Consider the following 14817-nt stretch of genomic DNA (forward strand, 5'->3'; position numbering starts at 1 on the left):
TGGTTTGCAAATATTTTCTCCCATTCTGAGGGTTGTCTTTTCATCTTGTTTATGGTTTCCTTTGCTGTGCAAAAGCTTTTAAGTTTCATTAGGTCCCATTTGTTTATTTTTGTTTTTATTTCCATTACTCTAGGAGGTGGATCAAAAGAGATCTTGCTGTGATTTATGTCAAAGAATGTTCTTCCTATGTTTTCCTCTAAGAGTTTTATAGTGTCTGGTCTTACATTTAGGTCTCGAATCCATTTTGAGTTTATTTTTGTGTATGGTGTTAGGGACATCTGTTTGATTTGAAAGGTTATGGCTTCAGGAAAATTTTCAGTTTAGCTTGAGGTGATCTATTTCCTAGGTCGCTCAGAATGATGGCATCCCAGAAATAACACGCACTTACTCATGGTTGTGAAAAAATGCCTTTTTTGTTTTGGTGAATGTAAAAAAAAAAAAAACCCAGACCCAACAACAAGCATTTACGTATGTATTTATGTATACAGATAAAAACAAATAAACCCAGAATGGTCCTTGGGCATTATAGGTTAAAAATAATAAATGGAAATTCTGATTGAGTAATGACTATGGAAATTTTGTCTAACATTTTAGAAAAGCTGTTCTCTAATGCAGAGAAAATAATAAACCATGGTATCAAACGTTCTGTTCTGATAAATGAAGCAACTACAGAAAGTTTTATTTATTCAAAGTAACCTGTGCTTTTGATAGAAAAAAAATAAAAACAAGAACAACTCTACAATTCCCTTACTACTACTCAAAATGAACACATCAAACTTGATTTTCATTAGAATGTAGTTATTTTTCATACTAATAAGTCATAAACCAAGACCAGATTTTTGTATGTATGTAAACAATTATTGATCATCTTCTGGACAAGAATGCCAAGTTTGTCTCCCTTTGTAAAAGCAGTTAAAATTTGACAACACTTCATGTTTGCCTCTTCTACAGCATCGAGTCTGCTTCATCTGCATCTTTCCATTTCATGAGAAATATTAATTATCCACTGCTGTATGTAACACAGTTATTTGCTCAGGATCAAGACCACTGGCAAAGCATCTTGGCAAAGCAGAATCTCTTTTCTTCTTTGATTTCCTGTCATCAGATTCACTGTCAGATAAAGATTTTACTTTTGTGCCATCTTTTTCTTTACCAGCTTTTTCAGAAATAAGAAATACTTTAACTTTGAATGATCTCAATTTTCTTCCAGTTTTCAAGTATTGTTAGCACCTGTAAATCTCTTCTGCTGAAGGATATACACCACCTTCCCATTCACTACACATCAGTCCAATATTTCTTCCATCACAAAACCTTCAGGCTCTACCTCTTTGACTCATTTTAATCTTTTCTATTCTGTTTCTTTCCCATTTTTTGCAACACAGTTTTATTGGAGGAGTTTTTAAATTGTGGAGTTGAAGAGCTGTTATTCACTTTCTCCCAGGAGGAGGGCAGTGAGGAGTTGTACAAGAGGCCACTAAGTTTGGGGGTATGTTGTTTTGCAGCAAGAGATAACTGATACAGGGATACTTAAATATTTATACTCTATACGATAAGATGGCTAATGAAAAGAAAAATTACTAGTCAATTAAAGAGAACTAATTGTGGCACTGGGTCACTTCAAACTCTTATTTATTTGTGATGAAAATTAAAGAACAAACATCATCGATAAAAAAACCAAGGACCTACCGTATAGCACGGAGAACTATATTCAATATCTTGAAATAACCTATAATGAAAAACAATCTGAAAAAGAATATATATATATATCAATATGTATAACTGAATCACTTTGCTGTACACCTGAAACTAACACAACATTGTAAATTAACTATACTTTAATTAAAAAAAACAAAAAACAAACATCATCTTTCTTTGCTGAAAAAGTTATCTGGGGAGTTTCTCTCTGAGAACAAAAGTTGACTGGCAAATGTTTCAGACTGCCAAACTGCCACAGAAGACAGTGATTCAGAGTTGACCTCTCAAGAAGATACATATCTGTGTTTCCACCAATAGTTGCCTGTAATATTGTAGTACACTTCTCTGGCGGCATTTTGTATCTCTCCTCAGTGAGATGATCTTTAAATCTCTTCTAAAGACATACAAAGAGTTTCTGTTTGTACCCATGCATTTGCATAATTTAGTATTATAGAGAAATGAGAAATTGTCCTGATGATGAACTTCTAGCTGTAGTCCCAATTTGATGAAATAGGCAATTCATTTCACTCATCAAGACAGGAAAAACTTTTTTTTGTCATTTAAATCAAACACCATTATATAATGGACTATAACAAAAAGTTCACTTGAATTTGTAAGGTAAAATGTGAGAGGTCAAAGAAATCCCATAGGAGTCGGGGTTACTTTGGTCTCAGCTTTCCCTCATATCTCCCTTCAGGAACATGAATGGCATTTGGCCACATCTGGCCTCTTCCCAGTTTTATCTTCCACCATCTACTGTTCCATTCTCCCCACTTCCAGCCCTTATTATTTATGCTCCTCCCAAACACATGCCTTCACACTTTTGTTCCAACTGTGTGTTCCACCTTTAATACCTTATATATCTAGCCAAACACACACACACACACACACCCTACAATTCTGGATCATCTTTATTTGGACAAGCAAATCTAGGTTTCTAACATACACCAATGATTAGTCTATCCATGTAATTAACCATGAAGGTTTTGGCAAACCTAGTAAAACGGAAAATATACTTTATCACCCAAACCTTTGAAGAATCAAAAAAATCCCCCAGTCTTAATGAATTTACATGTCACTCTCAAGCACAAAATATTCACTAAATATTTTAAGACCTGGAGAGTAAATGACTAAACCTAGTCGTCTAACAATGACAATATTATTTGTTGTTGAGTTAGGGCACTACAGGCTAGGATAAGGATATTTAATGAAGCGCAATAAAGGCTGTTACTGAAAGCGTAGTGCATGTTAAGTCCTTTGTGAACATCGTTTAACTTATTCCTAACAACTCTGTGGCATAGGCGTGCTCGTGCACGATTCTCAGCCGCGTGTTGGCGGTGGCGGAGGGGAGACGTGCATCACATGAAAAGCTGCTCAACATCACTAATTATTAGAGAAATGCAAATCAGAACTATAATGAGGTATCACCTCACACCAGTCAGAATGGGCATCATCAGAAAATCTACAAACAACAAATGCTGGAGAGGGTGTGGAGGAAAGGGAACCCTCTTGCACTGTTGGTGGGAATGTAAATTGATAACAGCCACTACAGAGAAAGTATGAAGGTTCCTTAAAAAGCTAAAAATAGAACTACCATACACCCAGCAATCTATTGGGCATACATCCGGAGAAAACCATAATTCAAAAAGACACATGCACCCCAATGTTCACTGCAGCACTATTTACAATAACCAGGTCATGGAAGCAACCTAAGTGTCCATCGAAAGATGAATGGATAAAGATGTGGCACATATATACAATGGAATAATAATCAGCCATAAAAAGGAGCAAAATTGGGTCATTTGTAGAGACGTGGATGGACCTAGAGACTGTCATACAGAGTGAAGTAAGTCAGAAAGAGAAAAACAAATATCGTATATTAACGCATATATGTGGAATCTAGAAACATGGTACAGATGAGCCGGTTTGCAAGGCAGAAATAGAGACAGATGTAGAGAACAAACACATGGACACATGGGATTGACATGTATACACTAATATGTATAAAATAGATTAATAGAATCTCCTGTATTAAAAAAAAAAGCCCTTTGCGAACATTATTTAACTTATTCTTAACAACTCTGTGGCATAGGGTTTCTTGCGCACGACTCCCAGACGCGTGGTGGCGGCGGCGTTGGGTAGGCGTGTACATCGGGCAGATATGGTCGCCGGGACCCTTGGAGACCGCGGTGACGTCACAGAACCTCGGTGGGGAGGTTCTCCGGGCCCCGCTTTGTCTCGGAGGTCCATGCCGCGGCCCACACATAACCAATAGGAAATGGGACTGAAAAAGCGGCTCAGGGTGTCTCGGCGTCGTTTTTTTCCGCGTGGGGACCCACGTGCTCGTGGCGGGGGCAGGTCCACACCGCGAGGCCGGCGGGCCTGGCGCTTCCCACCGCCGCGTTCACGCGACCTGGTCCTGAAGTCGCAGCCGTTGCCGCGGCGCCAGGGGCTCGAAGCCGGATAGGCTCGGTCGGGGTTATGGAGAGGCGGGAAGGTACCAGGACCCTCTGGGCCGGGAGAAAACAATCCCTCGGAAGACTCCCCACGCCGCTCGCGGGATAGGCTCTCCCGCCTCGGATACCGGGTCGCTCCCTCAGAGCGCCGCCGCCCGCTAGGGACCGCGCTTCCCTCCAACTTCGCTAGGGCGAAAAGGGTGGGCCCCGGGCAGCGGGCTCCGAAGCCCCGCCCCGGCCCGCGCGGATTGCCGGATTCGCCCCGCCTCCTGCGCGCCGCCGGCGGCTCCTCTTTCTCCTGCGCCACAGCTACAGGCGGCGGGCCTGGTTGCGGGTAGCGTTGCGACCTCGCCTGGGCGGCAGCGGGCGCGGGACCAGGCCTTGCGAGGAGCGCGCCGCGCGCCCCCTCCTCTGCGGGAGCGGCGGGCCGCGGAAGTGACGTGGTGTACGGGTAGGAGCTCGTTCGAATCGGTTCCCGGGTGATCCTCGCGCCTGCGGCTGCTCGGCCGCCGCCGCCGCCGAGGGAGGAGCTGAGTGCGCCGGGGTAGAGGCCTTGTGCCGCCCCGGGGGCTGGAGCTGAAGGCGCCGCGCGGAGCCTGTACCTCGGCCTTTAGCGCGACGGCTGCAGGGGCCGGCGCTGCTGTTTTCTCTCCTCTTCCCCAATATGGCAGCGGCGGACGACGGCGGGCCCTCGGTGGGGACCGGAGAGGGCGACGGAGGCGACGGCGGCGACGGCTACAGGACGGTGTACTTGTTTGACCGGCGCGAGAAGGAGTCGGAGCTCGGGGACCGGGCGCTGCAGGTCACGGAGCGCTCGGACTTTGCGGCGTTCCGTGCTTCAGTGTGTCAGGTACGCTAAGGAGGGATGCGCGGGTAGAGTTGAGGTTGGGAGGGTGACGAGAAGCCCAAGTTGCCCACCGGGGGCAATAAACCTGTCACTCGGCCCCGGTCCTGCGGCTTTGGCTTCTCCCTCCCGGGTGCCCGCCATGCCCGAGGGGGGCGGGGAAGCCTGGGGCTGGTCCGGGCGCGGGCCTTGGAGTGCGGAGCCGGCGGTTGGTGGGCCTCCCTCTGCCCCGGCCCTGTTCCGGGGGTCGCGCCGCCCAGGCTTTGGTACCGCGGGTTTCATGGGCCCGGGGCGACCTTAGCCTCTGAGGCCGTGCAGCTCTTCCTCCAAGTCAGGAAAGCCACTTGTTTCTCTTTCGGGTGGAACTTTTGTTTTTGTTTTTGTTTTTTTAAAGAAGAGAGCGGAGTTCTCCCCGATGGCTCTGTTGGGAGTGTTGTGATAGAAGTTGTTAAATTCCTGGAGTCGATTTTCCTCAGGTTCGTTCAGTGATGCAGTAATTTCCTGGGTCGTTCTGTCAAGAAGGCTCGCAGGCCCGCCCTGGCGGGGTCCTTCCGTAGTGGAAGCACTTGATCTAGAGAGCTTCGCAGGTGGAGCTGCCCTTCTGGTTTCCTGCATCCCCCAGCCCCCTGGGAGTTCCTGAACCACTCAAATGGTGTCCGAGGGTATCTGCGGAACACCAAAGGACCTATATACTCCCTGTACTAGTTTGCTTTAAAAGTTAATGATTATGTAGGAAAAGGTCTACTTTAAACTGGGAAGTCTTTTCTAGATCTGAGGTGTTGCTGGTGCTCGAGCTTCAAAGAAGGGGTATATTCGTCAGCTGCATTAACCACTTGGGGCTCTTTTTAAGCGATAGAGAACACTTAGCTTCCAAGGGAAAAGGACTTGGTGTGAAGCAGTGTTTTAACTTGAGCAGGCTGATGTTTTTAGTGCTATGAACTCTGTGTACTAGTTGCTGAAATAATTGAAATCAAGACTCAGGGGAAAAAACGACTTGAGAGGAAGGACTTTGATTTGTTCTGTATTCCCAGCATCCGGAATTGTGCCTGGCACATAGTAAATGGCCAAATTAGAATGCAGACAAAATTTTATAAACTCAGAAGTTCATTCTGTGTATGGTTATAGCAGATTCCCATGTCTTTGAAAAGTGAATGAATGAATGAATGCTCTTTTTTTTGGATGAATGTTTTATATTCATCAGGGAAAGGAAACTCTTCATGTTTATTATTTTTGTAGTTGATTATATAAAATATTTATATTGATTATATGTAAATGATTTAAAGTCATGACATGTAAAAATGATTCTAAACTATCAGCACATTAAAGAAAATAAGGAACCAGAGGGAAAAAAGTAAACCTTTTACTCACTGTGAAATTTATAACCACTGTTAGCACTTGGAGTTATTTCTTTGTATCCTTACCCTCACCCCCCATTTTTAAATAACCATAATACATGTCTATATTCCATTTTTTTCACTTAATATTGTCAGTATTTTTCTGTTTTAATGCAAGTCTTCATAATCGAAGTGGTCTGTTTTGTACCACTGTTTACATAACCAGATCTCTCTTTTTTGTTGACATTTACATTACTTCCAGTTTTAAGCAATGCCATGATAAACATGTTTGAATGCATAGTCTTCTTTTTGGAGATTTATTTTATTTTGTTTTTATTTTTTAGTTTAAACTTTTTTTTCCTCCTTTTTTAAAAACATTGAAGTATAGTTGATTTACAATGTCATGTTAGTTTCAGGTGTACAGCACAGTGATTCAGTTATATATATATATATATATATTCTTTTTAAAATTCTTTCCCCTTATATGCATAGTCTTTTATGTCTTTATTTTTCTTTGGTTTAGAATCTTAGAAGTGAGATTCCTGGATCAAAGGTCAGGAATATTTTTAAAGCTCTTGATACGTATTTTTAAATTGTTTTTCAGAAAGGTTGTACTAATCTACCCTCCCTCTAGAAATAATTCTCCCATATGAGAAGTGTCAGTAAGTCTGTTACATATATAGGGGAAGAGTATAATAACCTCTTATTACGGAAGTGGAAACTCACTTTTGGAGATGGTGACTCACTTAAGTCAAACAGATAGTACAAAAATTAGAACTCAAACCCAGAAGCCAAGTTCTTTTTGTTATTCCACTCAGCCTCAAATGATGTTCTTTGTTATAGGGAACAGATATATTCATTCCATTCCTTCAGTATTTTAACAAGGGAAATATTTTCTTTGACTAATTCTTTTCCTCTCCTTCCCACTTTTTCCTGCTGGAACAGAGAAGGTTAAATTTGATTAGAAGTGGGAGGGAAGAACTAGTAAAAAAAGGAAGGCTAACTTTCTTTTTTTTTGAGAGTTTAAAACATCATTAGATTATGCCACCTAATCCCATAACTTTGTCCCCATTACAGACATGAAGAACTGAAATAAGTTACTGAATGAAGTCTGAGTTTATACAGTTCATGAGCAATGAAACTGGGATTGGAATCTAGGTCTGTTTGATTCTAAAGCTTGTATTTTTTTAAAACAATCTCCACAGTGTCCACACTACTATTTACTAAAGCCTTCATTTTCCGTTTTAGGGGAAGAGGCAGATAGTGCACTAAATTAAAGTTTTTCATTAAAATTGAAAACAAACTAATAAGTGTTTTGTAGTGCTAGAAAGTATTATGGGTCCTAAACTGTTATTTGGGGAAAGCGCACTTTGTAGAAAAGAGGAGCAATCAAGAGGAAGGAAGAGGAAAAGGTGGATTTGGCAGAAGCCCTTATACTTGTGATAAGCAGTTATTGACTCACTTGAGCCCTTGTGACCTTGCAGAATCAAAGATTAGAAAATAACTTTTTTGGCTAGTTCTTAATAGCCCAGGCATTAAGACCCATATGTGCAAACCCTGCTCTCCACCCCTAATTTTGAGGAAATGCCTACTCCTTCTCTTGTGTGGTTCCACTATTCCTTGTCACCCTTCTGTAGCACTTGTTATACCATCATACTTAAAAAATAGTCTCTGCTTCTTGAAGGTAGGAGCCTTACCTAATAGTTGGTTTATAGCTGTTTAGTTAAATGAATCAATCTGTTCCTTCAAACACAATTTGTACATAAGATATATTACGTTAAAAATTCCAAAAGTTGAAAAGAAAAAAGGTAAAAGAAGGTAGATGTAGGAAAGCGTAGAAAAGTAACCTGAGAACTAATAAGTGGAAGTTCATTTGATTAAAGCGTATACCAGTGCTGAGCCATGAAATCAGCTTTGAGTTTCTTGGGCGTCAAAACAAAGAAGGAAAGGTAATTGATACAAAATCCACAATGTCTATAAAATAAAAACATTCCAGCTGCTAACGATGCAAATCTTTGATTTGAGAAAAATTTCTCCCTAGATTCCTCACAAATCCTGATAAATTGGACAACATTCTTAGAGATAGGAGAGACTCTTCTTATCTTGTCTTTTAGTGCAAGGTACGCTGTGTGTTGTTTAGGGTATTGCAGCCTGCTTTAAGCAGTTACCACCCAAATTTTTGTAGAGATTTCTCACCCAAGTGCAATGTGGGTGTTCCTGGTTTTGGTGTGGTTCAGGGACAGAGCGATTGGATATAATACCAAAGCACATCATTAAAGGCTAGTTTTTGTTCAGAGATGCATTGAACTATATAACTTCTGAGTGACCTAATCCATTGATGAAGTTTAAAGTAGTCAGGATTTTATGGACTACAAGTTAGTTAGCCCTTCATAAATATTTCTTAAAATTGGCTTTTGAGAGAAGTTGGGCAGCAGATAGTTTGAAGCTAACCTAAAGACAATGTTAAAGACATATGCTTTAACATTAACCCAGAAAAAGGTGGAATTGAAGTGCTCTTATAAAAATGAAAAAGCCCAGTCACGACTCTTGCCCAAATAGAATGTCATCCTGCTTTCATATAGAGAAAGGCAGAGGAAATGTATCTGTATTCAACGCCAGGTGAGTACAGATACACGGAAGACTTTAGTTTACATCTGATAAGATAGATTTTTAGACCAAAAATTGGAGAGAGAAGAGTATGACATCTTGAATAAAAGCATAATGAATAATGTAAAAACATTTAATTTATGTTTGTCGAATACCAGAGCTATAAAATATTTAGAGAAGTTATGAATTTGAGAAATAATTTTTATAAAGGATTATAGATAAAGCAGAGAAAAAAGATAGCTTATGTATCTTAATTGAATAATAAAACTATGGAGAGATTGTATGATATATATATAAGTACTCTTCAGATGTACATAGATCTTTAAAATTTAATTTAATTATAAAAATATGTATTTTTTCCTACAGGATATGTAACCACATGATCTAACAGTTGGGACATTGTAGAAATAAAGTAGTAAAGAACTGAGAAATAAAGACTGTCTTGATTATACAAAAGCCTAAGATCTGTGAAGACAATTTTTATTTCTGTAAGCAAATAGAATCTTTTCCCCATCAGTTTATGTCTATAGCTTCATTTCTTTTGGGTGGAATTGCATAGGATATGAGTATTTTTAATTTTACTAAAGTATACCAAATTGCTTTTCAATATGGTTGTACTGACTTTCAGGCCTATCCAAAATGTGTAAGATCCACCTTCCCTATATGGAGGCCTATACTTTATTTTTTTATCCTTCAAAATATAGCTGTCTTTTTAGTAGAACTTTTTAAAAAATTGAAGTATAGTTGATTTACAATGTTAGTTTCAGGTGTAGAGCAAACTGACTCAGATATACACACACATACACACACACACACACACACACACACTTCTTTAGATTCTTTTCCATTGTAGGTTTTTACAAGATATTGAATATAGTTCCCTGGGCTATACACAGTACGTTCTTGTTGTTTATCTGTTTTATATACAGTAGTGTGTATCTGTATTTTTTTTGGCTCTGTGTCTTGGAGGTAGTTCCCTAACCAGGGATTGAACCTGGGCCACCACAGTGAAAGCGCCGAATCCTAACCATTGGACCGCCAGGGAATTCCCTAGTAGTGTGTATCTGTTAATCCCAAACTCCTAATTTATCTCCTCTGCCCTGCTTTCCCCTTTGGTAACCCCAAGTTTGTTTCCTATTTTTGTGAGTCTGTTTCTGTTTTGTAAGTAAGTTCATTTGTATCTTTTTTTTTTAGAGCCCACATGTAAGTGATATATGATATTTGTCTTTCGGTCTGACTTCACTTCGTAAGATAATCTCTAGGTCCATCCATGTTGCTGCAAAGGGCATTATTTCATTCTTTTTTATGTCTGAGTACTATTCCATTTTGTGTGTGTGTGTGTACACATACACACACACACACACACACACACACCCCACATCTTCTTTATCCATTCATCTGTTGATGGACATTTAGGTTGCTTCCATGTCTTGGCTATGGTAAATAGTGCTGGAATGTCCATTGGGGTGTGTGTATCTTTTTGAATTAGAGAGTTTGTCTTTTCCAGGTATATTCCCAGGAGTGGGATTGGGATTGCTGGATCTTATGGTAACTCTTTTTAATTTTTAAAGGAACCTCCATACTCTTCTCCATAGGGGCTGTACCAGTTTACATTCCCACCAACAGTGTAGGAGGGTTCCCTTCTCTTCACACCCTCTCCAGCATCAATATTTGTAGACTTTTTGATGATGGCCATTCTGACCAGTGTGAGAGGATACCTCATTCTAGTTTGTTTGTTTTTTTTAAATTTATTTATTATTATTTTGGTGGGGGAGCTGCATTGGGTCTTTATTGTTGCATGCGGGCTTTCTCTAGTTGTGGCGAGCGGGGGCTACTCTTCGTTGCAGTGCGTGGGCTTCTCATTGCAGTGGCTTCTTGTTGTGGAACATGGGCTCTAGGCGTGTGGGCTTCAGTAGTTGTGGCACGTGAGCTCAGTAGTTGTGGCTCACGGGCTCTAGAGCGCAGGCTCAGTAGTTGTGGCTCACGGGCTTAGTTGCTCTGCGGCATGTGGGGTCTTCCCAGACCAGGGCTCAAACCCATGTCGCCTGTATTGGCAGGCGGATTCTTAACCACTGTACCACCAGGGAAGTCCCTCATTCTAGTTTTGATTTGCATTTCTCTGGTGATCAGTGCCATTGAGCATCTTTTCATGTGCCTGTTGACTGTCTGTCTGTCTGTCTTTGGAGAAATGTCAGTTTAGGTCTTCTGCCCATTTTTAATTTTTTTTTTTATATTGAGCTGTATGAGCTATTTGTATATTTTGGAAATTAAGCCCTTGTTGGTTGCTTCATTTGCAAATATTTTCTCTCATTCCATAGATTGTCTTTTTGGTTTGTTTATGGTTTCCTTTGCAGTGCAAAGGCTTTTAAGTTTAATTAGGCCCCATTTGTTTATTTTTGCTTTTGTTTCCATTACTTTAGGAGACAGAGCCAAAAAAAGTATTGCTGTGATTTATGTCAGAGTGTTCTGCATATGTTTTCCTCTAGGAGTTTTATAGTATCCGGTCTTACATTTAGGTCTTTAAACTACTTTGAGTTTATTTTTGCATATGTGTTAGAGAATCTTCTAATTTCATTCTTTTACATGTAGCTGTCCAGTTTTCCCAGCACCACTTATTGAGGAGACAGTCTTTTGTCCACTGTATATTCTTGCCTCCTTTGTCTCAGGTTAATTGACCATAAGTGTGTGGATTTATTTCTGGGCTTTCATCCTGTTCCATTGAGCTGTGTGTCTGTTTTTGTGTCAGTACCATACTGTTTTGATTACTATAGCTTTGTAGTATAGTCTGAAGTCAGGACGTGTGAATCTTCCACTCTGTTCTTTCTCAAGATTGTTTTGGCTATTTAGGATCTTTTGTGTTGCATACAATTTTTTAAATTGTTTGTTCTAGTACTGTGAAGAATCCCATTGGTAATTTGATAGGGATTTCACTGTGCCTGTAGATTGCTTTGGGTAGTATGGTCATTTTAACAAAATTGATTCTTCCAATCCAAGAACAAGGTGTATCTTTCCATCTCTTTGTTCATCTTCAGTTTCTTTCATCAGTGTCTTATAATTTTCAGAGTACAGGTGTTTTGCCTCCTTAGGTAGGTTTATTCCTAGGTGTTTTTTTTTTTTTTTTTTTTTTTTTTGATGCAGTGGTAAATGGGATTGTCTCCTTAATTTGTCTTTCTGATAGTTTGTTGTTAGTGTATAGAAATGCAGCAGATTCATGTATATTAATTTTGTATCCTGGCAACTTTACTGAATTAATTGATGAGCTCTAGTAGTTTTCTGGTGGCATCTTTAGTATTTTTTATGTATAGTATCATGTCATCTGCAAACAGTGACAATTTTACTTCTTCCTTTCCAATTTGGATTCCTTTCATTTCTTTTTCTTCACTGATTGCTGTGGCTAGGACTTTCAAAACTATGTTGAATAAAAGTGGTGTGAGTGGGCATCCTTGTCTTGTTCCTGATCTGAGAGGAAATGGTTTCAGCTCTTTGCCGTTGAGTATGATGTTAGCTGTGAGTTTGTCATATACGGATTTTGTGTTGAGGTATGTTCCCTCTGTGCCCACTTTCTGGAGAGTTTTTATCATAAATGGATTTTGAATTTTATCAAAAGCTTTTTCTGCATCTATTGAGATGATCATATGGTTTTTATTCTTCAGTTTGTTGATGTGGTGTATCACATTGATTTGTCGATATTGAAAGATTCTTTCATCCCTGGGTTAAATTCCACTTCATCATGTGTGATTCTTTTAATGGAGGCCTATACTTTATATTATCAGGACTTAAAGTTTTTGCCAGCCTTGTGGGAATGATAATCAAAGTTTTAATTTTCTCTGATAACTAGGATGAGCATCTTTTCGTGTTTTCCAGTTTTTTTCTTTATGGCTTGCACTTCTTACGTATTTTCAGAAATCCTTTCTCTCTCCTCTCAGAATGATTTCCCTATTTTTCCTCTACAATTTTGGATTAAAATGTAGCTGCTTTAGTTCTCTTGGAACTTATTTTTGTGTATGTTGAGATGGGGATTTCAAAAATCTATTTCTGTACAATTAAGTATTTGTCTCAGTAATATTCATTGAATAGTTTATTCTTTTCTCATCAATCTGTAATGTCATTCCCCTATTTGCCAAGCTCCCTGTGTATGTATGTGAGGGTCTGTTTCAGGGTTCTCTATTCTCTTCCACTGGTCTATAATAGTATATATATATATATATTTTTTAACTCTTTTTTTTGTTTTAGAAATGGCTTTTTTTTTTTTATTTTTTATTTTTGGCTGTGTTGGGTCTTCGTTTCTGTGCGAGGGCTTTCTCTAGTTGCGGCGAGCAGGGGCCACTCTTCATCACGGTGCACGGGCCTCTCACTATTGCATCCTCTCTTTTCGCGGAGCACAGGCTCCAGACGTGCAGGCCCAGTAGTTGTGGCTCACGGGCCCAGTTGCTCTGCGGCATGTGGGATCTTCCCAGACCAGGGCTCGAACCCATGTCCCCTGCATTGGCAGGCAGATTCTCAACCACTGCGCCACCAGGGAAGCCCTATAATAGTATATTTTAAGTTAGAAATTCTTCTCATTAAAAGTTTCAGATATACACAAGAGATAATAGTATAATGAAACCACGTATAATCATCCACATTCAAGAGTTTCCACGTATTTACCACACTAGCTTCATTTTTGCCTTTTGAAGCATATTCCAGGCCTTAGTTTACTTCACTCCTATATACTCAACATGCACTTCTGTTATCACACCATCAAAATTAACATTTTTAATAGTATTGTTCAATCCATATTCAGATTTGTTTATCTCAGAAATGTTTTTTTATAGTTGGTTTGTTTAAATCAGGGTCCTTATATTGAACTTGGTTTTTTATATTTCTTAATTCTTCTAAAATTAGAGCATTTGAGCAAAGTACCTTCCCCCAGTCTTTTTTGTTTTTCCTGACATTGACTTGTTGAAGAAATCAAGTTGGTTTGTCTCTCATATTCCACATTCTGGATTTGTCTGTGCTCCTTTATGGTGTAATTTAGCTTGTTCTAACTCAACATATCCTATAAACTAGAAGTTATTTTTAAAGGCTTATAATTAAGATTTAGGTTCAGCTTCTTTGGGGTAGGGAAGCAAAAAATACTTCATAGGTGGTGCTGGTACTTCGTATTACATCACATCAGGAGGCACATAATGTAAGGCTATTTTACCCACTCTTAGAAATGCTAAGATTGAATTAATGGGATTCAGGTGGTTTCAGCAGGATTCCTCCATAAACAAGTTTTAATTTAAGGTTCATTCATTGATGGTGCTATTCTGATTGCCATTCCTCCTGTATTTATTATTATTAGCAGGAATTCTTTGCCTCTCTAATCGATGAGGCAAAAGAACAACTTTGCCTCATCAATTAGAGATATATGGTTACCCTGAAATCTAATTGGTACAAGAAAACAGGATAAATGCTTTGTTCTTTCCCTTTAATTTGTCAGTGTTCAGAGTAAGGAGTTAGTGCCTCAGTTAGTTTCAGTAGTGACCAGTAGGGTTTTTAGTATCAGTATTGAAGACTTGAATATCATTAGTCTAGATTTTTTTAGTAATCTTCTGTGTAAGGTTGGTCTAGATTAACTAGTTCATCATTACCTGAAACAGAAGTAAGGATGCTAACACTTTGTTTCCTGTTGTAGTTTCCCCCCATAATTTATGTTGCCTTAATTTTTTTAAGTTATACTTTTGGAAGGGGTTATAATAGATATAAAGATTCTTTATGCAGATACCCTGCATAGTGTGGCTATACTTAACCTCAGTGTTATAAAATATTAACCTCTATTTTCTTCTAGTACTTTTGTTTTTGCATATTTAAATATTTAATATATATGAACATAAGTGTTAATACTTTGCTCCAAATA

General features: G+C 39.4%; 1 protein-coding gene and 1 pseudogene across 1 annotated transcript in view; one reads left to right on the forward strand and one right to left on the reverse strand.

Moving 5' to 3' along the window:
- Positions 1-857: 857 nt before the first annotated feature.
- LOC112409037 (chromobox protein homolog 3 pseudogene) lies at positions 858-1389 on the reverse strand (annotated as a pseudogene).
- A 3047-nt stretch (positions 1390-4436) lies between these two features.
- The window catches only part of SMCHD1 (structural maintenance of chromosomes flexible hinge domain containing 1), a 133499-nt gene continuing 123118 nt past the window's right edge, over positions 4437-14817 (forward strand). The window contains exon 1 of the mRNA XM_024758934.1: positions 4437-5001. Within this exon, the coding sequence (XP_024614702.1) occupies positions 4816-5001 (186 nt within the window). The 5' untranslated portion in view covers positions 4437-4815. The remainder of the gene's footprint in view (positions 5002-14817) is intronic.

Source organism: Neophocaena asiaeorientalis, unplaced genomic scaffold (genome assembly GCF_003031525.2).
Source record: "Neophocaena asiaeorientalis asiaeorientalis breed wild unplaced genomic scaffold, Neophocaena_asiaeorientalis_V1.1 scaffold669, whole genome shotgun sequence".
Classification (NCBI taxonomy): Eukaryota; Metazoa; Chordata; class Mammalia; order Artiodactyla; family Phocoenidae; genus Neophocaena; species Neophocaena asiaeorientalis.